The 27,170-nt window shown below is 49.1% G+C and overlaps 1 protein-coding gene across 2 annotated transcripts in view; it reads left to right on the top strand.

Annotated features, from left to right (window-relative positions):
- The window catches only part of IGF1R (insulin like growth factor 1 receptor), a 291,314-nt gene that overhangs the window by 242,217 nt on the left and 21,927 nt on the right, over nucleotides 1–27,170 (top strand). For both annotated transcript variants that reach the window (XM_025892942.2, XM_025892943.2), the window contains 12 exons: nucleotides 2,542–2,756; nucleotides 4,821–4,947; nucleotides 6,270–6,508; nucleotides 9,172–9,339; nucleotides 9,560–9,764; nucleotides 14,724–15,007; nucleotides 16,328–16,464; nucleotides 16,945–17,104; nucleotides 20,794–20,896; nucleotides 21,448–21,518; nucleotides 25,157–25,386; nucleotides 25,706–25,816. In XM_025892942.2, the coding sequence (XP_025748727.1) occupies nucleotides 2,542–2,756; nucleotides 4,821–4,947; nucleotides 6,270–6,508; nucleotides 9,172–9,339; nucleotides 9,560–9,764; nucleotides 14,724–15,007; nucleotides 16,328–16,464; nucleotides 16,945–17,104; nucleotides 20,794–20,896; nucleotides 21,448–21,518; nucleotides 25,157–25,386; nucleotides 25,706–25,816 (2,050 nt within the window). The remainder of the gene's footprint in view (nucleotides 1–2,541; nucleotides 2,757–4,820; nucleotides 4,948–6,269; nucleotides 6,509–9,171; nucleotides 9,340–9,559; nucleotides 9,765–14,723; nucleotides 15,008–16,327; nucleotides 16,465–16,944; nucleotides 17,105–20,793; nucleotides 20,897–21,447; nucleotides 21,519–25,156; nucleotides 25,387–25,705; nucleotides 25,817–27,170) is intronic.

The raw sequence follows: 27,170 nt of genomic DNA, 5'->3' as shown, positions 1-27,170 counted from the left end.
TATTTTCAGTGTGGTTTCTGTTCCCTGCCAGCAAAATTAGTTTACTAAAAAGAAGCCTCATCCTGAGTTGAGACAGAGGTTTGACCGGGTTAATGGGCCTTTACTTCCAGCCTAGAGGTTTCTGCACCAACAAGGAGGTTCTGTCCCTTGGGGGCCAGCTGAGGAACCTGGGAGCAGCCAGACCCATTGGGCTTTGTACGGGCACTATAGAGTCCTTCAGAGCTGAAAGTATTCATGGACAAGAATGGGCCTACATGGGATGCATCTGTTTCCAGCTGCAAACCCCGCCTTCAGTTGTCTGAAGACTCAGGTCAACCAGCATCAGCTGCAGCCTGGCACTGGGGGAAAGAGGAGATGTGGGTGGCGACTGTCCCCAAGCTATGGCAGGTCTCACCTTGCCAGATCCCAGCGCTTCCCACCTGTATACATGGCCTTGCGTTGCATATCCCGAGTCTAGATTCATGTGGACAATCTCTTAGGTTCCCTTTCCAGTGGATATATGTGTCAGGGAGTGAGCTGTTCCTGAGAGGAATATATTATCAACTTGCAGGTTATTGCAAACCTGCTTCAGTGGCCTTGAATGTGTCAAGGGATCTCAAGGTGGGTCAGTGAGGAGGCTAGCTTGGTTTCAGAGGTGCTGCCTTTGGACTCACTTGGCTCACTGAACTGTGTGCAGACAGGGTTCCCACATCCACCCCCTGCATGTCTGTGGACAGGCCCCAGGGCTTGTGGAGGGCTTGGGCTCAGGCTGATGGGGCAGATTCCATCTCAGCTCTGTGACTCCTTCCGGGCATTAGAGTCTTAGACTCATAAAACAAGCTTAGATGTTCATACCCCTTGTTGTCCTCTGAGTGTGTGTTCATGCCCCCACCCCCAGTCCTACAAGTAAACTAGATGGATGGCTACAGAAAGTACTAAGGGAACTGCCTATGGCTACGTGGCTCATTAATGACATTTGTACTCCTGGATCCTCCTCTCTGAACTCCCTTGTGAATTCCCAGGCATGTGTCACAAGTCTGCTTGGCAGCATTACAACCATAACTTTTGCTTTCTTGTTAATGAGACTCAGGCTGTGGATCGACCAGGCGGGTGGAGGTGCTGGTATGATATATGTGAGGAACCCCATCAGGTGCAGAGAGGTGCCCCATGGACACAGCCTCCAGGGCAGAGGAGGGCTCTGGACTTCTGTCCAGGCTATCTTGGCTTTGGAAAGAGGGCTGGATCCTTTCCTTTCTGCAGTTCGTGTGTTGGACCGTTCAGTGGATATTAGCAATAGCTCAGAGTGCTGCTCCAATTCCTAGACTCTGTGCTGTATAAAGTGCTTGAGTGAGCTCCAGAAAGAGCCTGAGGCTGGGGACCAGGAAGGGGAGAGGAAGGATTCAAGGTCCATGGGGAGCAGACCTTTGATCACGGAGGACTTGGATGGGCAGCGTGGCCCTGCCTACCTGGTTTCCCCAGGGCCCTAGAAAAAGAGGTATACAGCCTGGATTTTTTTTCCAGACCCCTCAGCTATAGCTGTCTACACTGCCACCTCCCGGGGGATGGATTTCCCTCTGGGGAGCCAGAGATAGCTGTTGCTGATTCTGGCTGTCCTTCCGTCTTTCCTTCAGTTGGCAGGTGTAGCTGCTTCTGTGTCCACCCCCTTAGGGGCAGGGCCCATATCTCACTTGGTCAGCTTTGGACCTCCAGCCCCTTTGTTGGTACCCAGCACCTGTTAGACCAGTTCTCCTCCAAGTGTGCTTCCCAGTACCAGCAGTGCCGGCATCACCTGCGTGCAGGTCAGCAATGCAGATTCTTGGCCCACCCAGCCCTACTAACGAGAAACTCTGGGAGTGGGGCCCAGCACTCCGAAAACAAGCCTTGCGCACACTAACCTAGTGTTGGACACTGGGTCACTGTGGCCCGGATGGGTGGCCCAAGGGGACTGTCCTTGGGAGGCTATTTCTCTTCCCCCACTTTCTCTAGGGACTGTGGTTGAGGCTTTTTAGGATGGGGTGAATCTGGAGGAGGGAGCAGGCCCAGGGCTGGTCCACCACCGAGTCTGTCTCCCTGTCCCATTCTCTCCCCTAACCCATCATACACCGCTGATGGCATGGATGGGATTTACCCCTAAGGATAATGGCAGACTCTCTACAGCAAATATGTAAGCCGTTCCGGTTGAGTAGCTGAGCATATCTCTTCTCCCATGGACTGATTTCGAGTGCATTATACCTACTCTGCTCTGAGAGAAATACCCAAAGGCATTTCTACAGAATGATTCCAGTAATATCCTCTGGTGTGAGAAGCATTATTTGTTGGTAATGGAGGTCCTAAAATTAATTAGTGTCTTACCGATTTCAATATGTTGTCCTTGAATCATGTTGTTGCTGTTGTTAACAGTAACTGTCTACTCTTACACACTGTTAATAACTAAATCTCTCATTGGCAAAGGCAGCGGGTTCCAGAGCCACGTGCAGAAGAGGACCGGTGTGGGGTGGCCAGAAGGTGGGAGGGGACACTGGGAAAGAGCAACAGCACTCACGGTGATTTCTGTGCTTCTAGGAACTACTCCTTCTATGTCCTCGACAACCAGAACTTGCAGCAGCTGTGGGACTGGGACCACCGCAACCTGACCATCAAAGCTGGGAAGATGTACTTTGCTTTCAATCCCAAATTGTGCGTCTCCGAGATTTACCGCATGGAGGAAGTGACAGGGACTAAGGGGCGCCAGAGCAAAGGGGACATAAACACCAGGAACAATGGAGAGCGAGCCTCCTGTGAGTGGACCCAATGGCTGTAATAAAGTTGTGGCCCCTCCTCCGATCTAGAATGATGGCTCCCTGGGTGGCCCCCTCCTCATCTCACTGGGGCGGGGGGGGGGGGGGCATGGGGCCTCCTGAACCAGCACTTTGCCCATACGTGTGTGTATCTTCAGAGTCAGTAGTGGGGCCAATTCATGACAGATTCGTATTTGTCACTGTTCCTTAACATCCCTAGGAGTGTGCTAAGCATTTGTAAATAGGCTTCTGCTCAAAGGGAGTATTTTATGGAAGTGCTTACAGAATGCAGGGCTCAATGTCTTTTAAGGCATAGGCAGACAGTGAGATGATTTTGCAAGGAAGAGCCGGTCCTCTCCACTGCCGGGGAGCATGCTCGGCTCAGTCTCCTGCGGTGCAGGGGAAGCCTCAGGGCAGAGGGGACTGAGCTCCAAGCCCAACGCGGTGGCCATGGGTTCCCTATCTCTCCCTCGGCCTCCTCCTTGCTCCCACCCCAACATGAAAAAGATAGAGAGAGCCTACCTCCCTGAACGGATATTGCTTTTTAAATTGAGAACCACATAATTATAACCTTGCCATGGTTATATACTTTCAGGTCTTGTATCTGAGATCTAACGGCACGTCTCTCATCTAACCCTGTATATCAAGTCGCTTTTGAAAATGTTGTGGTTCTGTTTGGCTGGATAGGGTTATAAAAGTAAATTTTCTCTCCGCCATCGGCTTTTAATAAGGGAAGGGTACTAGGGGAAAAAAAATAGAGTAATACATGATCAGAGGTGATTTGCACACATGCATACACACACACACACACACACACACACACACACACGGGAGGGGAGGACTTGTGAAACCATTAGCATTTGACTGATTAGTTTTGCTGGTGTATGGATTTACCTGGTAGACACTCAGATTGCTCTGGAAGAGCTTTTAGAGGGAAGAAGCCTGACACAGAGCTACGTGGTATGCTGGCAACCGGCCCCTTCTCCCTCACCCACCCACTGCAGCCCCTACCGTTCTGCCTGTTCGAATCATAGCAGAGCAGATGTGGCTGAGCATTTTCCAGGTGTTTTCTCCTCCAAGTCAGCCAGTCTGAGCGGTCACATTGTGAATACAGAAGCCATTCATTTTCCTTTGAAAACAAAATCATGGTTTCTCCTTAAATAACACATTAGCAGGAACTGCAACTTTGTTCTAACCTCCGATCTGGCACATTTTGCCCCACTGACTTCTTACTTTTAACTGCCTTTAGCCAGTTAAAGTAAGTTCACTTTAATCAGCCACTGCTTCACCCGCTGTGTATGTGTCGGGGTTCAGGCAAATAGAAACGGGCAAGACAGTCCGTCGGGGAGCTTCGGGTCTCCGTGGGGGAAGCAGTCAGCAATTCCGCCCTGGTTCTCAGGGTCGTTTGAATCTGGCCAGAGGAACAAGTCAGGGCTCAGAGCAGGGTCCCTGCGGTAGCTCTCAGCGACTTCCCACAGTGCACAGGAGGCTTGGCCAGTCACACTGTTCTTGTCAGTGTGTCATCCCCAGTCAGAGGCCTTCCAGGAGTGCCCGTGTCCTTCCAGGTCAATGCCAAGTTTAGAGGCAGAAATGTGCCCCCCTGTGGCACACCTGGGCCATTCGCCTCTCTTTGCTGGTTGCAGCAGGCGGAGATCCGCAACTGCAGGACAGGTGCCAACCTATCGCAGAAGATTCGGCCCAGCTTAGGGGTTTATTCTCACCTTCCCTGGTACCCTCAGGAGCCCGGGTCTTAGGGATCAGCAGAAAGACCAGGTGCCTTGCTCAATCAAGCAGTTCTTCCCTGTCAGGTTAGGAATCACAGATTCGGGTCCAAGTGCAACCAAGTGCGCTAAAACAAAGGAACAAGCTTCGTTGCAGCTCCCTGTGGTAAAATGTCTGGGCTCTTAGTAGAAATAAGAGAGCCACGGAGAAGTCCAGGAAGGGGCTTGGCGTGTACAACCATCTTTGGAGAAGAGGGAAATAGGGCAGGGCAGGTGACTTGTCAGACATGTGGAGGAAATGGACATTGATCTCTGTCACTCACAGATATACTTTGTGCCCCAGGTGAAAGTGACATCCTGCATTTCACCTCTACGACCACGTGGAAGAATCGCATCATCATAACGTGGCACCGTTACCGGCCCCCTGACTACAGGGACCTCATCAGCTTCACTGTCTACTACAAGGAAGCGTGAGTTTCTGTGGTGTCCTGTGGGCGGGGCTGTGGGTTAAGTCCTGACATTCATGAAGTGGGATAGAGGATGTGCCCTGTAACCCGTACTCTAGGAACACCCCGCAGGATGCTCAGCTCCCCTGGAGGTGACCCCCAGACAGATCTATCATCTTATTCCATGAGCCCTTCCCAAGACCTGGTCCTCTGCTCTAGGTCATGAACTAGGGAAGGAAAATGTAGAGAGACTGACCTTCATGTTCCAAACCTTTCATGATTTCTCCCCAAATCTGCTGGGGGCTTTTCTTGTGCCTTCCGGTCATATTCACCTGCCTCAGCAGCCATGACTTATTCCTCCAGATAGCAACTCCTTTGGTCTCCCCCTTCCTTTCTTTGCCTCCCCGTCCAGGTGGTTCCACCAGCTTCCTTAGTTACCCTTCTTATCCAGCTCCCGCTGTGATGCTATAGGTCTCCTTCCCCGATGACTGGCTTCCTCAGAGTTGGAACCAGAGCCACCAATGACAGTATCTGGTCCCCTTTCCCCGGGGTCATAGCCGTGAAAAAAAGGGGGTCTCGGGATCATTAGGCGTTCAGTGTATTTATGGATAGGAGTCATTCATGGTCTTCCGTCATGAGGACAGGGTAGGTTAACATCTGTTTCAGAAGCCAGTGGCCAGGGGCTGTCCGGCCCTTTCATCTGCTAGCTGGAGAATCCCTACCCGCCCAAGCATGTGCGCAAAATACTCTCTTCTCTTTGATAGAGTCCCCCAGTGCATTGGCAATGTCGGCTGGTAATCTCACCAAGGAGTTGATGCTAGTATTGGAGACAATCTGGAAGCTAAATATTTGAGTATTATAAGATACTTAAGCAATCACAGTTGTTTGCGAGCAAATGAGATTCTGGAAGCTCTACTGTAGAAGCTGTTTTTCTGTAGCAAAGGTCCTTTTCCCCCAAAAGTTTGTTTCTTCATCAGTAGCTGATGTTTGCATGAAATGATTATGCTTGTTTTTTTTCTTAATGGTGAAAAATGCCACAATTGGAAGAGAGAAAAATAGCCTTTGCCTGCATGCTTAAGGAGCGCTGTTTTCAATCCCAGTTAACAATTAGAATTTGCTCTTCCCGAGGCAGAGCGTGCAGTTCTACAGTGCATTTTGTAAATGTGGTAAAACCTGGGGTCCCGTTGCTTCATTTTACTCTTCTATGCAAATCCAACGGAGTGTTTGTTTTACTTAGAATTCCCATTATAGAAAGTGTGACATGCTAAGCCTCTAGGGAAGATTTCCGGGAGCTTTGATGTCAGAGACCCAGACCTTCCTCTGAGCTTCATCCACTATCTTTCTAGACCTTTTAAAAATGTCACGGAGTATGATGGGCAGGACGCCTGTGGCTCCAACAGCTGGAACATGGTCGATGTGGACCTCCCTCCCAACAAGGACGTCGAGCCTGGCATCCTGCTGCACGGGCTGAAGCCCTGGACGCAGTACGCTGTGTATGTCAAGGCGGTGACCCTCACCATGGTGGAGAACGACCACATCCGTGGGGCCAAAAGTGAAATCTTGTACATTCGCACCAATGCTTCAGGTATCCACACACCGCCCATCCCGTGTTTTTTGTGAGCTCCCCATGCCTATTTCGAGACGTCTCAAGCCTGGACCAGTCCGTGTTTTATATGTCTTTCTTATCAATATGTAATGCTCCCATCATGTCATTTTTTTTCCCAGTCGCAATACCCTAGGCTCTTCTGGGCCATCTTTATGGCCCGTCTTCCATCATCCGCCTACTCTGTGCCAGTAAGCCCAGGTCCTCCAGGGGGGCCTGGGGCGGTTTGTTTGGAGGACCCAGCCAGGACCCAGCCCCCTATTTTATTTTCATAGTTGACTCTCCAGGAACTGAACATATGCTGATTTGGTGTTCCAGTTACCTCATGTGGCTCATGGGTTTTCCATCTTCATTCTGTAGAGGCAAGGGTTCCAAAGAGGTAGACAGAATTTGGAAAGCGTCAGACAGAGTATGCTGTGGACATTCCAGATATTCACTGGTGAAAATGTTCTTCCTTCTGTCTCTGTCTTCATTTCCTAAACCACCTCATTTTTCTCAACTCCAGAATCTGGAACTAATGAAAGCAAACGTTTGTGTATATTAGCCAACTGTATGAAAACCAGCTTAGAGGCAGGAAAATACACATCATTTCTAAAGACAATGATAAATATCCTGGGATTGTTGCCGTTTTATAAAACACCCATAAGGTAGCACAAAATAAATTTAAATGGCAGAGACGGTGAGGAAAAAGTGTTGATGGGGAAAACCTGTGGCTCACGTAATGCCTGCTTCCCCCTCCCCTCCCCTTCCCCATCTCAAGGATCCCATAAGTGGTCACAATCATGCCATGGACCCTGAAGTGTTTATAGAAGTAAATCTGGCACAGGCTTCTGATTCTGGGTGTGGGGTGGTGTAGCAGAGGCTCAAAGGCAACAAAACAAGTTATTATTCTTCTAGGTTTGGAAGTAATTTATTGTAGCCAGCTCAGGAAAAATAAGAATCTTTCCTTATTATGACAAGTTCTTTTTTTTTTTTTTTTATCCATTCACTTTCTTTAGAGAGAGAGCAAGCGGGGGGAGGCACAGAGAGAGAGGGAGAGGGAAGATCCTCAAGAAGATTCCCCACTGAACACGGAGCCCGATGCGGGGCTCAATCCTCAGGACCCCAAGACCATGACCTGAGCTGAAATCAAGAGTTGGCCACCCAACTGGCTAAGCCACCCAGGGGCCCCTAATTATATGACAAATTCTTAAGAAACCTATTTCCTTTCCCCAAAGATGGAAAACTAAGCACGATACAAACTGGGCCAGTTCCCTACATCTTGGCCCCTGTCCTTATGAGTGGTAGGGACAGAGGAAGACTCGGTCCTCTGCCTCTGCTTTTTTGTGACACTTAGATTTGAAACTCCTAGGGGTGAGCTGTTTATTCTTGAAATACTTGACTTTGGCAATCTGAAAGTGGTCGAGCATCCAGTGGTTATGTTTTTCCTGAAAGCTGGCATAAGTCACAACCTTTCCCTAAAGCATCACTCTGTACAGATGTTCAGAACCTTGTCTGTGATATTATGGGCCTTAAAGTACCCTTAAGGGCGCCTGGGTGGCTCAGTTGGTTAAGCGACTGCCTTTGGCACGGGTCATGATCCTGGAGTCCCGGGATCGAGTCCCACATCGGGCTTCCTGCTCAGCAGGGAGTCTGCTTCTCCCTCTGACCCTCTTCCCTCTTGTGCTCTCTGTCTCTCATTCTCTCTCTCTCTCAAATAAATTAAAAAAAAAATCTTTAAAGTACCCTTAAACTCTTCGCCCCTTTGAAATTTTAAAAAGTGGCTTGGATGACTGTGTTGTTTACGTGATAGACAGTAAAGAGGTCTCTTGCACTTTGGAAAACCCCCCCCAAAATCATTGTTTTCTTGTGAACGCAAGGAAAATAAGATTTCAGTGGTCCTGGGATGCGTTGGCCCTTTATACATAAGGCAGCTCTGGATTTTGGTTCGGGAGGCAGTAGTAAAATAAAGCCTGGCCAGATTATTTTGCTTTGCCTGTAAATGAGTATTCTCCGGCTGGTAACAGAGCCCACTGCTTGCAGTCGGGGCTGTGTGTGTGTGGGTTTGTGGGCTGCTTTTCCTAGTCCTATGTCATTCATCCCATGGACGTGTGCTTATAAAACTGAGAGGCTTTCCTCCACACCTCTTACACACCCCATGCACACACTTGCGTGCACGCACACTCCCGCCCTTTCTCACTTCCCCTTTCATTTTGGCGTCTTGCCATTTTTATCAGAGCTCCAGAGTCTCAGATGAAACCCAAGTCAGTCCATTTCACCCCTTGCTAGAACTGCTGGAGTCAGGCGATTTAGAGAACGGCCGATGTAATAACTGAGAGCAATCCAGTGTTTGAATTAGCTGTAGGTTTTTAAGCCACCCACTGGTAATCCTGGCGTGCCCCCGCCCCGACCTTTCTCCATGTGCCGCTCAGTCATGTTTGTTTTCACAGAGCTGACCTGAGAGTAGATACTACAGAGAGAAATGTGGGCATTTAAATTAATATGATTTCGGAACAAGGTTCACTTCTTGTTTCACGGGTCCGCATTCACTGCCATTTCCCTATCCAGTCCGACCCGTGGCTTCTTGTGGCCTTGCCGCGAGTGTCTGACTGCCTGGATTCGGGGTTCATTCCATTGTCTGAAGCGTCCTTTGTTCACCTTTCCAGTTCCTTCCATTCCCCTGGACGTTCTTTCCGCGTCCAACTCCTCTTCTCAGCTCATTGTGAAGTGGAACCCGCCCTCCCTGCCCAACGGCAACCTCAGTTACTACATCGTGAGATGGCAGCGGCAGCCTCAGGACAGCTACCTTTACCGGCACAACTACTGCTCCAAAGGTAAGGGGGGGGGGACGGTGGGGCGACCCGGAGCCCAACTCGCGCCGTCCACACGTAGCCACGCCCCGACGTAACACACAGCCCCCTAACGGTTGGAGCCCTTCGGTGGAAACCGGCCACATTCTCGATCAAACGCACTGACGGCTGCCCCCTTCGGCTCCCCAGCCCGTCTGACCTGGCTTTCATGTCTGCTCTTGTCGGGCTTCTCTTTCCCGAGCAGACAAAATTCCCATCAGGAAGTATGCCGACGGCACCATCGACGTGGAAGAGGTGACGGAGAATCCCAAGACCGAGGTGTGTGGCGGAGAGAAGGGGCCTTGCTGCGCCTGCCCCAAAACCGAGGCCGAGAAGCAGGCCGAGAAGGAGGAGGCCGAGTACCGAAAAGTCTTCGAGAACTTTCTGCACAACTCCATCTTTGTGCCCAGGTACCAAGTGTCATTGGAAAATGTCTCCAGGCTGGTGCTCCTCGGGTGGGTTCTGTGGCGCGCTCTCCCCGCGGGTGGTTTGTAGGGCAGCAGCCTCAAGGCAGAACCCTGTAGCCATCAAGGAGGGGGGGAGAACAGAACACGCTGCCAGCTTGGGTGACTGGGGTGCCTGTGGAAGGCAGGTAGCCCCGAAGGAAAGGGGGGGCCGTGGGCACGTCAGTGCCACTGCCTCGGCCACAAGGCCTCCCACTGAGGGCAGGTGGGCTCTCGGCTGGGGGTGGGGGGCAGGGAAGTGAAGCTCAGAGAGGCCCCCACCCTTGGAGACGAGCAAATGGAAGAGCTGGTGTGCGGGCCCTTCCTGCTCATCCCACTTCTCCCTGTGGCCTCTCGAAGCCCAGCTGAGGAGACGTGAAGCAAGAGGGAAAAGACCAGAGTGAGTTTTGAAGGCGACCCAACTTGTAAGCACAGCCCAGTGCCACGGGCACCCTTGACAAGCAGGTTTGAGAAGGAGCGGACAAAGAGCGGAGGGAGGTGAAGGTGCAAAGCCGCACTACTCACAGTAGCCAAAGCTGGGAACAAGCCGCGTGTCCATCAGGGGATGAATAGATAAGCAAAATACAGCCTAGCCATGCAATGGCATGTTATTCAGCCGTAAAAAGGAATGAGATTCTGACGAAGGGCACCACTCGGATGGACGTTGAAATCATCATGCTAAGTGAAAGAAGCCAGATGCGAAAGGAACAGATACTGTAGAATTCCACCCATAGGAAGCATCTACCAGAGGCAAATTCATGGTGATGGGAAGTGCATGCCAGGTTTCCAGGGCCTGGGGGGAGGGGGAAATGGGGAGTTGGGCCCTAATGGGTCTAAGAGCTTCTGTTGGAGGTGATGAAAAATGTTGGAAACAGTGGTGATAGTTGCACAACATCATGAATGCAATCAGTGTCTGAATCGTACACTTAAAAATGGCTAAAATGGCAAGATTTGAGTATTTTTTAATCAAAAATTTTATTTTACCACAATAAGAAATGGTTTAAAAAAACAAAACAAAACATGGAGGGGAGTCCATCAGGGTACCCGCAATATCTGGGGAAGGAGATGGAAACAGAGTGGTGGTCCCCGTCTCCCTTTTCCTCCTGGAAGATTATAGTGTGGCATTTACAAACAGCCTCTTGGCTGAAATGTGAGTGGAGGAGCTGGATTCGCTTGCACCTACGCGCTCCTCGTCCCCACGGTGCCCCAGCCACCAGCCCGCTGCCCGGCGTGTTCTGTGATCGCTGTTCTTCCTGCCCCCGACCCCGAGAGGCACCAGAAGCCCATAGCTTCTGTTTATTCTGTAATGACTTTGCCTTTAAAGGCTTACTTAGGTTGTAACGACAAATGGCTTTTAAAGTGATTTTTTTTTTCCTGTCAAGTGACCTTCCTGATATTTGGGTAATAGTCCAAGATAGCCAACTTACTTTGAAAAATCATTAAGAACGAAAGACCTCTTAGGGTGGCGGGCATTCTTTTCAGAACGAAGCTCTTCATTGCTTTGTGCCTTTCTGCCCCTCCTCTCCTCTCTAGGAGTTGAAACCACTGGAGTGTGAGGGTAGGAGAGCCTTCTGTGGGTCCCCCTGACCTGCTCCACTGGAGACCTCTCCTCCTAGAGCTGTGGTTCAAGTATTAGTCCCGATTGTCTGTAGGTCATGTGTACTTCCAAGAATAAGAGCGTTTGAGGAGCTCAGAGATGTTTAAAAACTAGAATTCAGGCATAGTGACTTCTCCAACAGCCTAATTCATGAACGATCCACTCGGGACTTGGCCCTACATTTTGACACATTAGGGCTCTTGCCTTTTTGGTAGCACTGCTTCTCAACGTGGGCTATCCCCCGCCCCCCCCCCCATGCCTGCAGAGAGGCTCAGCTAGTGCCACTTGCTGTGGACACAGAAGCAGATGGATTGAGAGTGTCCCAAACAGGTTGGGCAGGAGTTACCTGTTTATTCTCCAGTGAAAGCTGTTGGCTCCGTTGCTGTCTCATCCCACCGGCCCTCCAGAAGTTCAGGTTGTGAGTCCAGGCTTTGGAGAAGTTTTGCTAAAGGGCTCCGAGCTTTCAGTTTGTAGTTGCAAAGCAGTACCTTTCTTTCTCATCACATGGGGAATGCAAGATCAGGCAATGTGAAGGCCGGCTATGGGTGACACGGATATTAGCAATGCATTGTGTTTGTGTTATTGAATTCAAAATAAGTTTCCTCTATGCCAAATCCCCCCTGACAAGTGCGTGCGTCCACCACTTTGGCCCCCGACATTCTCTCTCCTAAGACAAGTCTGACCCGCTATTCTGGCTTTTCTTAGGATGAATATAAATACTATATTTGCCTGCGGTGAATGGCCACAATTTATACGAAGTTCGTATTTTTTTTTTAATGCCTCCTACCAAGGGTATAACTCTCATGTCCACTCAATTTGCAACACAATTTTGATAGAAGGAATGTCTGGCTGGCAGAATGATTGAATCATAAAGGAAGGTTTTTTTTGTTTAAGCTATCCAAAGACGATTTTTATTTCTTTCAATGCATTCTTTTTTTAAAAGATTTTATTTGTTTATTTGAGAGAGAGACAGAGATAGTGACAGAGATAGCAAGAGAGAGAGAGCACAAGCGGGTAGGAGAGGGAGAACCAGGCTCCCCACTGAGCAGGGAGCCCCATGCGGGACTCGATCCCAGGACCCTGAGACCAGATCTGAGCCCAAGGCAGACGCTTAACTGACTGAGCCACCTAGGCGCCCCTCTTTCAATTCATTCCAAGAATAAGCCAGTCAAGTCAGGTTTGGTATATTACACATTGTCCAACGTATGCCATATGGTTTGAATTAGAATGGAAGCTAGAGTTTGTAAGTTGCTTTCTGGAGTCCGTATTTGGTGGTGAATGTCTTTCATTTGGCCACTGCCTTTATTTTTTAAATCATGTAGTTGGGTTTAAGTAACTGAAATGTTGGAAGATGTTGAAGACTGCAAGGTTTTCCGATGAAGCTAGTTGTGTCATGGGGTGGGAGTGGGGAATGGTGACAGTGATCCTTGCTGTTGGTCACACCATTTGGAAATGGGGCTGTTTACAAAGAATCATGGGTGTGCCATTCTGCTTGCCCCATACCTGTCTTCCTGATAATGTCCCGTGTGGCCCCCCCTCCCCCCAGTCCCTAACTTGGTGTCACTAGTAACAGGTGTAATCCCAGGTAAATGGGGATGGGCTGTGGGAGGGGTTTGGGCAGAGCATTATATTTTTTGCAGTGGATTAAACCCAAGCAACTTCTCTCTTATAGACATAAGGGTGTGTTGTGTTGGTTTTATGTGTTGCATTGGTTTTGAAGAGAAGGCAGGACATTTGTTCTGGTAGGTGTCAAAAAAGATCTCCCCAGCAATAAATGTAGTTCCTTGTGTCCTTCCCTTCCAGGAAGGTTGACTGGTGTGCGGGGTGTGAGGATGGGAAATGATCAGCCTCATCTCCTAAATCTTTCCTCCCCTAATATTATGAAAGCGAATGCCTTGGGGCCATTTGCGCACGGCCTGCCTCTGCAGTTCTCTACCTGGTGGAATGAGCATATCTGGGTTGAATGGTTCGTGTTTTAGGTTAGGACCCACTGGGCCATTGCACAAAAGTGGTGATGGCATTTTGTGCAGGGGAATCCATGGGCCAGGCAGACTGGGGAGCCAGAGGCCCTTTCCCCAAGCCCCCTGCTTTTCCCTTCCAAGTTTTTCACTTCAAGGCAAATAAGGACCCACAGGAAGCCTGCTGAGGGTCAGCTGAGCCACAAATGGCTTCCCAGGTGCCCTGATTCCCTGTGGGACTTCTCTTTCTCCCCTACATGAGAACTGATGAGCATTCCCACTTTGTGATCTTTCTCCTTGCCTTGGGCTCTTGGTTTTCTTTCCCGGATGAGCTTGGTTCTGTTTTCCTCCCCACCCTTTGCCTGCGCACAGGATGCGTGACGCCCGCGGACAGTCTCAGTGCGGAACAGACAGTAGCCTGCTTCCCACTGTTTCTGGTGGTTGGCCTGAGGGTGGCTGTTTCTCGTCTGGGTGCTTACTCTCAGGTGCTCTTGCCTTCAGTAAATGCGAGGGGCTTGTGTTCAGGGTTTCTGAGGGGAGCCCAAAGCCCACAACAGTAGCCACTGGAACAGTCCCCCTGTCCAGCTGTGTGGACTGCCTCATCTGCCCTTTGGGTGTGAACATTCTCTTTTGATTTCTCTTTTGCTGTCCTATTGCTTTTGTAGCTGTTGTTCTAAGCCCTAGTCCAGGGCCATGACAGTGACTCTACCCCTGGCAACAGCGGGGCCTTGGAGAGGCCACAGGAGGTCACTGCTCAGTGTAAGGCGGAGCCAGACTGGAAGGACCTCCAGGAGTGTGAAAAATACAGACACTAGGGTCTCAGAGGAAGAGAGAGTCAGTGGGAGCCCCAGAGGGAAGGGTCTTGGGGTCCAAGCAAGTGCTCGCTGCTTGGTATCTTTCTTTCCACAAAGGGGGTCAGAGAAGCCATCCCTCTGGGGCCTACACCACACAGCTCACCTCTCACCTCACCCCCTAATAAATCTTAGTGTGGCCAGCAGGGTGGTCACGTTTAATGCTTAACCATAAGGTCAGTGGACCAGGTGGCATGGACATTCTGACCAAAGGGCCAGGATGCTGCAGGGCCAGGAGTGACTGAGGCATTTGTTTGCCTCTAGATACAATCGAGTAACCACTCTGGGAGCCAGGGGGCAGTTTGTGCGCTGATTCTGAGGTTTGCAGAGTAGAGAAAGCAAAATAAATAACGAAGAAGGAAATCCCCGTATTATTTGTTGGTCTTTATCCAAAGGGGCTGAATAGCTCCTTTCATCCAAAGTTAAGATTTTTCTTTTCTTTCCGTTACTCTAACCCAAGTCATAGAAGGGACAAAAGAGGTAGAGGCACTTACAGGCCAAGTTTCTCTCTTCCTTGCAGACCTGAAAGGAAGCGGAGAGACATCACCCAAGTCACCAACACCACCATGTCTAGCCGAAGCAGGAACACCACGGTGGCAGATACCTATAATATCACAGACCCAGAAGAGCTCGAGACAGAATACCCTTTCTTTGAGAGCAGAGTGGATAACAGGGAGAGAACTGTAATCTCTAACCTCCGGCCTTTTACTTTGTACCGCATTGACATCCACAGCTGTAACCACGAGGCTGAGAAGCTGGGCTGCAGCGCCTCCAACTTTGTTTTTGCAAGAACCATGCCTGCAGGTAGGGTGTGATCCAGCGAACCCCACTCCTGACTCACAGCCCAGTGGAGAAGCTTGTGTTCTATGGACACAAAATCTGTCATCCAGGGCAATGACCCTTAGTCTCCGTCCTGCTTATTAAAGAACGGGTGGTCATTTGTAGGCAGGATGGTAGACCAGCAGCCCAGGAAATGGAGTCCATTCATAATGACATCATTCCCAACCCAGTCTTCACACAAAGTCCTACAAGAGCAGGGAGCGCCCTTCGGGGTCAACTCCCCTCTTCCCACTTGGTTCACATTGTACATTCCCATGGCCCTATTCCCATTTGTACACATGTAAATTTGCCTGGTCCCTCAAGAGTCGTCAGGTTCAGTGGAATCCATTAGCTGCCTTGACTCAGAGTGACCTTCGCTCCTCAAGGTCAACCCCTGGAGTAGCCTTTGGTCCTGCCTCTTGGGTCTTCACCTTCCCCTTTGGAAGTTAGAAGCTGCCTATTACTCACACTGCCATCCATCCATCTTTAAGGATAGGTGAACTGCCCATCCTCTTTCCTGCCCGGGGTCAGCAGGTAGTAGAGAAGGAGCCCAGAAGAAGTGGAGTCTAGGAGGGGACGCACAGCATGTCTCAAGGCCGCTGTCAGCTTCCCTGGCCTCAGTTTCCCCACCCTTCTGGGAGAGACAGAAGCCAGCTCATTTCTCAGAGCCTTCCCTGGCTGTAACTTGCAGGGACTCTTGCTCACCACTTGGCTTGCTGCTTTAAGCAGAAGCAAGAGTGCAAGCACCCAGCCTCAGCTAGCACTGGCTGGAGGAAGGGTGGATGCGGCAGGCCCAGCTCTTGGGCCGTCCTTCATGCCCGCATCAGAGTTGCATTTGCCACATGCAGATGCAGGCCTGGAGGGCTCCGTGTCGCCGCCTGGAGGCTTGCTGCCAGCCACCTCTGCTCACCAGGCGCCTTTTCGATGCTGCTTGTGTTTGACGGCATCACATAGTTTCCTTTCTCGAGTGGGAGGAGCCAAATACCAGAAATAAGTTACTCAAGCTGCCGGGATTTTCCTTTCCGACTGTACTTGATACAGGAGGCTTTTTCTGGGGTGGGGTGAGGGGGCGCGGTTGCTGAGGGGAGGAAAGGTATCGTGGCGTCTTGAGACTCACAGGTCATTACATTGCTTGGATTCCAAACCCTATGCTACGTGTGAGCAGCCAGCTTTGGGGGAGTATATGTGGTCCCCGCCCTCAGCCCTGCACACACAGACTGGGGGAGGGCATGCTCAGGGTAGCCCCCCCGGGGGGCGGGGGCGGACCCGAATCCAACTTTATCGTTTGTTTAAATTGTTGCACAGAAGGAGCAGATGACATTCCTGGGCCGGTGACCTGGGAGTCGAGGCCTGAAAACTCCATCTTTCTAAAGTGGCCGGAACCTGAGAATCCCAACGGATTGATTCTAATGTATGAAATAAAATATGGATCACAGATCGAGGTAAGGCTGGCACAGTGGTCCACAACTGGGTGTGTCTCCATTCCAGTTGATAGCATGTGCCACAGGACAGCACAGGTCACCTTCTGGTTAGCTGAGGACTTAACCCCATATTTTATGAGGACTTAAGTCCTTCGACTAACTCCACACTCTTTGAGGAGAATACTCAGAGTATATGAGGAGGGGGGCTTGTTCTCCCCCTTAAGAAACTACTTTGTTACCGAAAACGATCGTTCGGCGGAAGCCAGAAAGAAATTTTTCTCTTTCTGGCGCTCTTTTTGATTACCAAAAAAATAGATATATATTTGGTTAGAACTTGGGAGTGTTTACAGTTACTGGAAGACTGCCATTCAACACTTGGTTTCTTCCCTGTTACTGCGAATCGGGATCACTGTCAGGTGGGACGCGCGCAAGAGCACGGCAAGAGGCACCCATTTCTCACATGCTTGTGGGGAATTGGCACTTGTGTTTTATTTTCCCCAGGATCAGCGGGAATGTGTATCGAGACAGGAGTACAGGAAGTATGGAGGCGCCAAGCTTAACCGGCTCAACCCCGGGAACTATACGGCCCGGATCCAGGCCACCTCTCTCTCTGGGAATGGGTCCTGGACGGATCCTGTGTTCTTCTACGTCCCAGCCAAAAGTAAGGCTTGGGGAAGGAGGAGCTGGAAGATGCAGAAGCAGGTTGGCCGGGCTTGGGTAAAGCCTGGGCTGTCGGGGCCCTCCCTGACTTTCTGATTTTCTGTCAGAACCAAGTTGGCCAGGTTTCAGGAGGGTCACACTTCTGTCAGCACCTCATTTGGGAGCTCGAGCAGGGGGAGCTGCTGCTTGGAGTTCCTACCTCATTTGATGGTCAGGGAGAGGGTCTAAGCCCCTTTTGGGGGGGGGTGTCAGCAAGAGGCCTTCGCTCTCAACTTGTTTTATGTGCGAAGCATTTTACAAAGCGCCGAATTGACCATTCCACCTCTTGTCTGATTCGGGCAGCTGGTTAGGGCTTGGATTTAGGGCTTAGAATCCTAAGGGGTGACCAAAATCTGGGGGCCATCTGATCCAGCCTGTTCCAGGGTAGGAGTCTTTGTAACGGCATCTCACACTGAGGCACTGTCCCCTTCACTGCCTGTCAGTAAAAATACAGATGCACTTTTAAAGCACCAGCACACATCAAATGCACACAGCGCTCGCTGTCTGGCACAGAGACTGGGCTATGTTGTCATTTTATACTCAAGCCGTTGACAAGACAGAATTCTTAGAAGACAGTACTAGGCCAGGATTTCAGATTTGAAAACTGGGTGTTGTAAAACGTGTAAGTACACCACGGGCCCTATGCTTCCTGGGCCGAGAAAATGCAGTATTTTATTTGGTGACATAAGTATTCATTATTTCCACATTGAGTTTCTGTTTCTTATTAGAAACCCAGTTTTTCAGATGATTTCATGTTCAGATAATGGGATCTAATTTGGCCTAATACTGTTCCGCGCTGCCCCACGTGAAAGAGCAGTCCACCGTGCTTACTGGTGCCACTTTTGGGTCCATTGGGTGGTGCTCACGTCCGTGGTCCCGCCTTGGGTCCAACATCTGTGCTGCCCTGAGCTGGCGTCTGAGTTCTTAAATTCAGGATCCAACCAATCCAGTCGTCCACCTGGTTAGCGCCTAAGAGTCAAAGACAGGTATTTGAAAATCCTAATAGTACAAATATCAAAAGAAGGGTGGCGTGCATAGAATTGCAGACCTTGAGGTAACATTTTATGAGCCTAAAACTGCGCCTGAGTTCAGGTTTTAGGGGTAAACAGATCGCTCAGGCAGAGAATTCCATCAGCTACAAGGGTCTGAATTCTCCATGGGGCCCACTAACCTGCTCTCGGCAGCGAGCCTCTGCCACCCAGTCCAGTGCTAGAACCTTCACAGTAATGCCTAGAACCCTCTCCAGAGCTGTGGCTGGCTTTCCCTTCTCCGCTGTTCTCTTTTTCTCTGCTTCCATCCCTTAGGAACAGAGCCTAGGTTTAGAAGTGTAGCATCAGGCCGCAGTCTTTGAAATAGGAGCCTTGGCTTCCCTTCGGAGGGGACACGCTCCCATTTGCCATTGCTACCCCGTCTTTAACCCTGGGAGTGCTGGGATGCCTCTGGGAACCCCGAGAGCCCCTCTGGATGGACTCTTTCCAGCAGAAGTTGGCACATACTGCAGGAAAATGGAATCTGCATGCCTGCTTTGCTGTTTGTCCTTATGTCAGACAAGAGTCTCCTGCTACAGCGTAGCCTCTTTTCCTCTTGTTTAATCCTCAGAGGAGACGGAAGCTTTGCAAGCTTTCTGGCAACCGCTGTCCTAGGAACCCTTCATGCGCTTGAATGCTATTAAATGACTCTTCAGACTTTTCTTCTCCAGACTAAATAATCTCCAGTCTCTTGGCCTTTTCTTGTTGCCCAGTCGCAGAGACCAATTTTCTAGCCATTTCATCATTTTGCTCCTCTCCGGCTCTGTTCCAGTTTCTCCGTGTCCCCACTGAATTGTGAAACTCAGACAGAACATGGTACAACCTGACCAGTAGGCTAAGTGATATGAATGTAAGTAGTAGTCCTTGGGAAGAAAAACTAAAACTCGGCTGGCTTCCCAAAGGCAGTGAGAGTTGAGAGTGTTTTCAAGAATTAAAAAATGCAGGAGATGCATCCATGTTGAGAGTGATCTGAGGAAAGTGTCCTTAATTTTAAAAATTAAAATAGCATTAATAATCCGTAAAGAGTCATAATGATGATGATGATGATTTTTAGGGGCAAAATAATCACTGATGCGTGACTTCTACCGGGTATCACTGGGTGCCCAGTGAGTTCCATCGTTTCCGCATAGACATCTCGACTTGGGTGTCCCATGAGTGCCTCCCACTTCCATGAGTACCAGAACCAAAATCAGGGTTGCTGCCCTCAGAGTCTCTATCTATCTCTTTTGTTCCCAAGGTCAGTCAGTGGCGCCGTGATCCACGCCCCCCACGCAAGCCTAGAACCTTACATCCTCCTCTCTCTCTCTCTCCAGCCACCCATTTCCCATTCAACCCCATTGGTTCTGCGTCTTCTGTGTCACTGAAGTCCTGCCCCTGCTGCCACCACCATTAACTCATGGCCCCTAGGGTACTTTCCGTGGGGGGTAGGTCTGAGCTGTGGGAGCAGGAAAGGTCCCAGGACCATGGCTTCCCTGCTGTCTGCGTGACCCTGGGGAGGACAGTTCATCTCTGTGAGCCTTCTTCATTCGTAGCAAAGAGGCAGTGGTCTCTTTGTGAGGTCTGGGCTGGATAATGCAGAACACAGCCGGGTCCCCTCCCGCCCCCTGGAACCTTCCAAGACGTGGCCGTGCCTGCCTCCTCCATTCAGGCTGACCTCAGGCACCGCCATCCCAACATACACAGATCTGCTCGGCTCACTGCGGGGCCCAGAGCTCACGCTGGCTCCCTTTCATCTGCAGAATGAGGTTCAAACTGCTTGGCTTGAACAGGCCCCTTGGGAGCCAGCCCTGCTTCTCGCCAGTATCATCTCCAGCATTTCCTCTGCACTTGCAAAGCTTCCCCGACTCCATTCTCTCCTCTCCCTTCCTCTCCGCATCCTTGCAGTGTGGGCGGTCCACCTTTTTAGTTGTTGTGCCACCTGGGAACATGCTGACTTGTGGTTTCTGGCAGAGTCTGCAGCAGCATCCCCGGTGTCCAGCCTGGCACCTGTCATCTAAGTGCTGGTGATGGTGATGAGCAGATGTCGCGGTCAGGCTTGTAACCAGACCCTAATGTCTGGGGAGAAATCAGAGCAACTTTGGCCAGGGGTGCCATCCAGTTAGGTGTTTTTAAATTGTCTGTGGAACTGTCTTAAGACAGGTAAAGGTCAGTATGGCGTACTAGGACACCAGTTGCATACCAAACAGGTTAAATAATACATTTATGATCTAAACACAAGGGTCAGTACAGCTTGAGCTCCCTACAGGTGAGAATCCATTCATTTTAATTTTGCAAATGTGTGTGTGTATATGCATGCACTAGTAGTCATTGAATTGCATACAAAGATTATTTTACTCGAGCCCACCACTTGAACTGTTATTTCAGAGTACACTGTACTTTAAAAATGAGTTCACTCCTCTGTGTGCACTTGTCTTTTTTTTGTTTGTTTCCAAATAACTCAGAGTTTTTTACTGTTCTATCTGACACTGTTTACCTTCAGAATTCCTAGTTTGTGATAGGGCAGTAAAGGAATTTTCGGGGATTTTTTTTTTTTCATACCTCCAGCTAAAACAAAACAAAGCAAACAAAAAAACGACCAGCTTGCGCACCTAGTGATATTTTATCATTTCCCTTGTTTCTGCAGTAACATATGAAAACTTCATCCATCTGATCATCGCTCTGCCTGTTGCTGTCCTGTTGATAGTGGGAGGGCTGGTTATAATGTTGTATGTCTTCCACAGGAAAAGGTGAGTGACTGTGAAAAGTTCAGACACCTTGTGTGGCTGTGCTGGTCTGGTGGTTTGAACCTGAGTGCAGGGAAACGTGAGGATTTTGAGGAAGTATTTTATGGATTGGGAAACCTGATTTTCCCATCAAATGTTCCTCGCAGGAAAAAGAGAACATTTTCTAATGATTCAGCAGCAACAGAACATGTATATTGGGGCCAGTACGGTTCATCCCCTCGCTCACAGATAACTGCTGCTCGTGCAGAGATTTTTTTCCAAACACCGGGCCCAGCCTTTTCTGTCCAGTCAGTAGGCCTTTCAGTTTCTGATGAAGTAAAGAAACAAGTGTTTCATAAAAAGCTTTAATCCGAGGCCCCTGAAGAAGCCCAAGGACGTGTTAGCAAGATGGCTTCGGGGCCCGATGAGAGCCGACAGGCAGGAACTGCCCCCTCGCTCCCTTCCTCTGGATAGCCACTTAATGAAACAGGACAAATAAAACTGATAGCGCAAATATGACATGTGCGGAGATGGGTTTTTTTTTTTTTTTAACCTGAATTTTATCCTTTTGACAGAAATAACAGCAGGCTGGGGAATGGAGTGCTGTACGCTTCCGTGAACCCAGAGTACTTCAGCGCCGCCGACGGTAAGTGTCTAAGCCAGGGTCACTGCCTGGGGACATCCCAGATCGGGGAGCTTTCGGGAGTGTGGCTAATTTAGGGGGAAGAGGGTTGCATTATTTTGAGGAAACTTTGGCCTCAAAATACGTCTTAGTTAACACTTTTTTTTTTTCAAAGTTTTCAGCAGTTCACTGAGTATGTTGAAAATTTTGGGACTGTGCGGAATGCCCCAAAGAAAGACAGGCTTCAGAGATGACTGGTCAGCGCAGTAATCAATTTGCCTAATCGCCTAAAATTTTATGCTAGAATGACCAAAGCTGTTTTAATTGTTGACATCTAGTCAGAGGGTATGCCGCAGCTGACCAGACCGTCCTCTTCAACTTGTTTCAGCTTGAGTTTGGTGTCGCTGTGACTGTCTTTGATCACTCATGGCTTCCCTGCGTTTTTCTGTCTTGGAGTTCTTCTGTTCACCCCCTCCTGACTGGGATCACACAATTTATACCCTCACGGCCCATTCACATACCCTCGGGTAGTAACTCATGAGGGCCATTTAGTTCAGTGCCCGAGAAGGTCTGACTTGGAAGTTGGGTTGTACTCCATGGATATTTCTTTTTTCTTTTTCTTTTCTTCTTTTTTTTTTTTTTTTCCCTTGTTTGCTATCTCTTCTCCCTCGTGGGCTTGAATCCAGAGCTTTCAAAGTCAGTCAGCGTGGGGCATTGGTCCTAGCACCATTACCTGGCACTTTGCTGGGGGCTTTTATAAATGCCATCCCATAGGTCCCTACATCCCTGTAAAGTGGCTTTTCTTAGGCCCGCCTGTGTGTAGGTGAGGCTGGGAGGTGCAGAGGAGAAGATTGCCCAGGTCACATAGTGAGGCAGTTGAGAAGTCGGGGTGACACAGTCTCTGGCATCTTGTGGACAGTGTGACGCCATCACCGTGAGGTGAGCTCCTTGGGGCGGGTGGGGAAGCTGACCCACAGGAGTATCTGGATTGGGTTCGTCAAGTGAATGAATAAGTGCGTGAAATCGGGTTAGATGCATTTAGAAAAAGTGTTTGCCTCTTTCTCGGCTTTCGGTGAAGTGAAAGTCGATGTAAATGTATGGGAGATAGGAGATAGATTCATGATTATTCTGATTGATTATCCTGATCAAATGAAAAACTTAAGTAAAACACTTTGACACTCAAAAGCACTATATAAATGTGTAAAGTTTTGCTGTGATTTCTTTAATAGTTTCTAATTCAGTTCTGTTTACCGTAAAGCCAATCAAAAGCAGCCTTCCCTGAGTAGGAGGAATCAAGTGCAGAATAATGACATTATTCCTGATTCTCTAAAGATCTCACAAAGTTTTATTTTTAATAGGCACATATATGTTTGTATGTACACACACACACACACACACACACACACCTCTGTATTCCTATAATTAATGTATGTATGTATATAAGGCATAGAGAACATTCTGGAAGGATACACAACCAAACTTAAAATAGTAGTTACTTGTGGAGAGGATCCTTATTAAAAAAAAAGATTTTTATGCATTGTTTGTATAAATGATAGCTTTTTTTTAAAAAGTAAGGTAAGGAGTCATCACACACCCAATGGAATTTATGGGGGAAATGCAAAGCCACTTTCCCTCTCTGTAAAGATGGAATAAGACTATTCCAGAGACTTTGCTTTGCTTTGAAATGAAGCGCAGGAGACGGGCATTTGTAGTTTTGACTACGAGGCATCCAGGAAGTTCGGAAAGAGCATTAATACGATAATATCAGGCAGTACTGGTGAATTGAATTCAAATTGTGTATCTTTCCAGACCTACTTTCATAATATGCCTTGATTCTTCTTTAAAAATAAAATAAACAAAACCCCAACTCATTGTCACCCAGGCCAACAGGTAGGAACACCATCACCTCATTTGAACTTAATTTATTTGGCCTTTTGACAAGCACCTTATAGCTAGTATCCTCAAGGGGTAACAAAATGACATTGCAGTTCGCAAATGCTTTAAAAACTCCTTTCTCCAAAAGCTAATCTGCATGTCACCATTCTCCAGAGTACGCCGAAAATCCCCTAGAGGGAAGTGCTGATAACGTTGTGCCCATAACCTGAGGCTGGCTGGAGGGGCTTAGGACTGCTGGTTCAAGTCAGAGCTGCTGGATTGAATTTAGAGAAAAGGATTCAAAGTATTGACTTCAGGGACCTCCCAAGGAAGGAATGTGATTGGTTTTAACTCCGTTTTTTATGGTGTGCGACATAGTTAATTCTGATTAAAAGCAAGCCTGGATTTTCAGAGATAAATGGATAGAGGCAGTGTCTCTTTATACTTTCTGAGGGGTATTATGAGGAGTCTTATCTACAGGCTTGTCTTGCATACTTAACTCTCCTAAGCAAGCATCAGCCTCTTCTCCGGGGCTGTGTGGCACCTAAGCCATGCAGAGGGTAGACTTCCGTTTATGAAATTCCAAAACATGTAATGTGAAATCCAAAAATATGTATGAGAGAAAATTCTAGATTCATTAATATAGGCCATATTGGACACTCCTCAGAGATGTAATTTAGTTTTCATTCTGCCCATTCGGGTTGCAGGACGGATCCTCTGTTTTGTTTTGTTTTCTTTCTTACTTCCCTTCTCCCTCTTTCTTTCTCCTTCCTGCCTGCCTGGAATTACTTATTTAATTCCTTAAACCAGACTGACCAAAAGCCGGGGCTGGAGAAGTCCTAGTTGGGCTCTGTCTTAGCATGTCCCACCACCGAGCCCCTCGCACCCTGGTTGTGGGAGGTCCCTGAGCTCACAGAGCCCAGGCCAGAGCCCTGGGGACACCCCTCTGCTCATCGGCTGTCCCTCCACCCTGCTCACCACAGAATGCTCCTCGGGGCCAGAGCTCAGTTGTTTCTGTACACCCATCAAAGACACCCTGGGGTCTTTGATGAGGCTGGAGACACTTGTCTAGATGAGAACAGTGCTCCCAATGGAAATATAATGCCAGTCCCATATGTAACCTCAAGTTTTTCTTGTGGCCATATAAAAAAAAAAATGTATAAAAGAAACAAGTGAAATAAGTATTAACGATATGCTTTATTTAACCCAATATATGCAAAGTATTATCAATTTTAATATGTAATCAGTACAAAAACTATTGAAATATTCACATGATTTTTTGTGCTAAGACTTTATGGGTTTTGGGGGGTTTTGTTTTTTAAAGTTTTATTTATTTAAGTCATCTCTCCACCCACTGTGGGGCTCAAACTCACAATCCCAAGATCAAGAGTCACACGCTCCTCCAACCGAGCCAGCTGGGCACCCCTAAGTCTTTGAAACCTGTTGTGAATTCTATACTTAGCACATCTCAAATTGGACTCATTTGTGGTTCTTCTTTGCTGTTAGTATCCTCAGATTATCGCAGAATCCTTGAAGACTTGAAATACCAGAATTTTTTTAAGATTTTATTTACTTTTTTTTTTTTTTTTTTTTTTTTTGAGAAATACCAGCATTTGACCGTATTGCTGCCTGACAGAAATTTCGGGACAAGCTGCGTCATTGTTCCCAGTGTTCTCTGTGGGCTTTAGGAAGTGGCATCTTGTGTTCTTTGGTTTTCCCTCAAAAGCACGTTCTGCCCAGGGGGTCCCTTGCCTTACCTGGCTCAGTTCTGGTTTCTTCTTCTCTAGTGTATGTACCTGACGAGTGGGAAGTTGCTCGAGAGAAGATCACCATGAGCCGAGAGCTGGGGCAGGGCTCATTTGGGATGGTATACGAAGGAGTTGCCAAAGGCGTGGTTAAAGATGAGCCCGAAACCAGGGTGGCCATTAAAACAGTGAACGAGGCCGCGAGCATGCGTGAAAGGATTGAATTTCTCAATGAGGCGTCAGTGATGAAGGAGTTCAATTGTCACCATGTGGTAAGAGACAGCCCCAGGAAGCCAGAACCTGACACAGGGAGAACCCTTCCCTGGAGCCTCGCAGGGTGTCTGTGGCCTCACCTGGGGAGTTTGGTGTCTTCCTCCACCCCCCTGGCTCCCACCTTCCAGAGGCCCCCATCACCTCATGGTTGCCCTTAGACATCTGTGCATAGGAGGCAGACCCCGGCCAGTGGAGCCCCCTGGGGCCTGCCCATCTGGGCTCTGCAGGTCCCAGCACCAGACAGTTAGAGAAGCGTGGGAGGGGACAGTCACGGGTAACCCTCACCCTCTGAGTCCTTCTCTTTGTCATTCCTCCCAGGTGCGGTTGCTGGGCGTCGTGTCCCAGGGCCAGCCGACGCTGGTCATCATGGAACTGATGACACGGGGGGATCTCAAAAGCTATCTCAGGTCTCTGAGGCCAGAAATAGAGGTCAGTTTTGGTTTTAACCGACTTTGCACGTTATCCGTCCTTTCCCCCAGGAGATATGGTGTCTTTAAATTTACTTACTCTCAGCATCGAATGTTTCTTGCCGCATGCTTGGTTGTAGGTCCTTTATGTGAAAGATTTCCCTGACTAGAGGGGGCCCTGTGAGCTGTTGTGAGAGGCACTTGCCATTCCTCAAGTACCCCCCTCCCTAATGCCTCCGTGCGTCTGTTCCTGCATTCCATTTTCCACCGCCAGTTACCTCCTCCACCGCCCGCGCTCCCTGAACCTCCCCCCGCCGCCCCCCACCTCCCCGGCCAGGAGGAACCATCTCCTCCGCTGACTTCTCTCCTAGCATGGACTCGCTCCTCTCTGGTCCCTGAGTGGATTCCCCTCCCACCCCGTCGTGTTCGGCTTCTCACCCCAGGGAACAGCCACACCCAGTTTAGGGTCAGTGTTTGGGGCAGGCAGTCTTAACATAAATGCTTGTCAGAGTTCAGTGTTAGATGGATGCGATTCTTGTGCCGGGGTGGTCTCCCACCCAGCTCCATGCACAAGACAGCCTCTCCCTCATGAGCCCCCTCTCTACCCACACGCCCCTTCCCCCCACCCCACACTGTCAACAGCCTGCGCCTTGGAGGCCGGGAAGCCTTGTTTCTCAAACTCTGCACCCGCATTTCAGGCCCAATTCTGAGGCAGACTGATAATCGCCTCAGCTGCACAATCTCTGCTTCGTCTAGTAAAAAAGATCCATTTGTGTTATGAGCTTCAAAGTCTAAACCGGCTGAAATCCTGTGCAATTTTTCATTAGTCACCATGGCATCTCCCCTTCTGTGGCAGGAACCCACAGCCAGCTTTTTATCATATGGAAGCATGACTTGAAAGTGAGGAATTCTAAGAATAAACCAGTAGATAAACACTTACAAATAATCCCAGCAACATCTGCCTTTCATTGGGCCACCTCGGTGCGTTCAAAGTCCTTACTTTCACCCTAACTTTGCTCCAGTTGAGTAGGCTTTGTATCTGCTTGCCCCTGCCAGAATCCTTCCCTTTCTCTACCCTTTTTGAATTTCTACAGCTTTTCTCTGCTTGAGTTTAATCTTTTGTTTTCTTTTAATCTGCAACTTAATTATCCCCTATGTAGTAGTTCCTTAATTTGAGCTCTGAGCACCTGTTCACATGTGGCTTCCTTTATTCACAGCAGATGATGCTTGTGGTTCTGTGAGGGTCACGAGGCCGAGTGTGGCCTGGGGCACCTGCGAGCAGGGTACAACACACCCACCCTCTGCTCTGCCTCCGTGGGTCCCCAGCTCCCCTGGATCTTAATGCCTTTTCCTGGCTCACTTTGGTCATTCACAAG

The sequence above is a fragment of the Callorhinus ursinus genome, unplaced genomic scaffold, assembly GCF_003265705.2.
Source record: "Callorhinus ursinus isolate GAN/ISIS: 27379988/994484 unplaced genomic scaffold, GSC_fseal_2.0 scaffold47, whole genome shotgun sequence".
Lineage (NCBI taxonomy): Eukaryota > Metazoa > Chordata > Mammalia > Carnivora > Otariidae > Callorhinus > Callorhinus ursinus.
The sequence above is the reverse complement of the archived record's forward strand: the minus strand, read 5'-3'. Positions and strand labels throughout refer to the sequence as shown.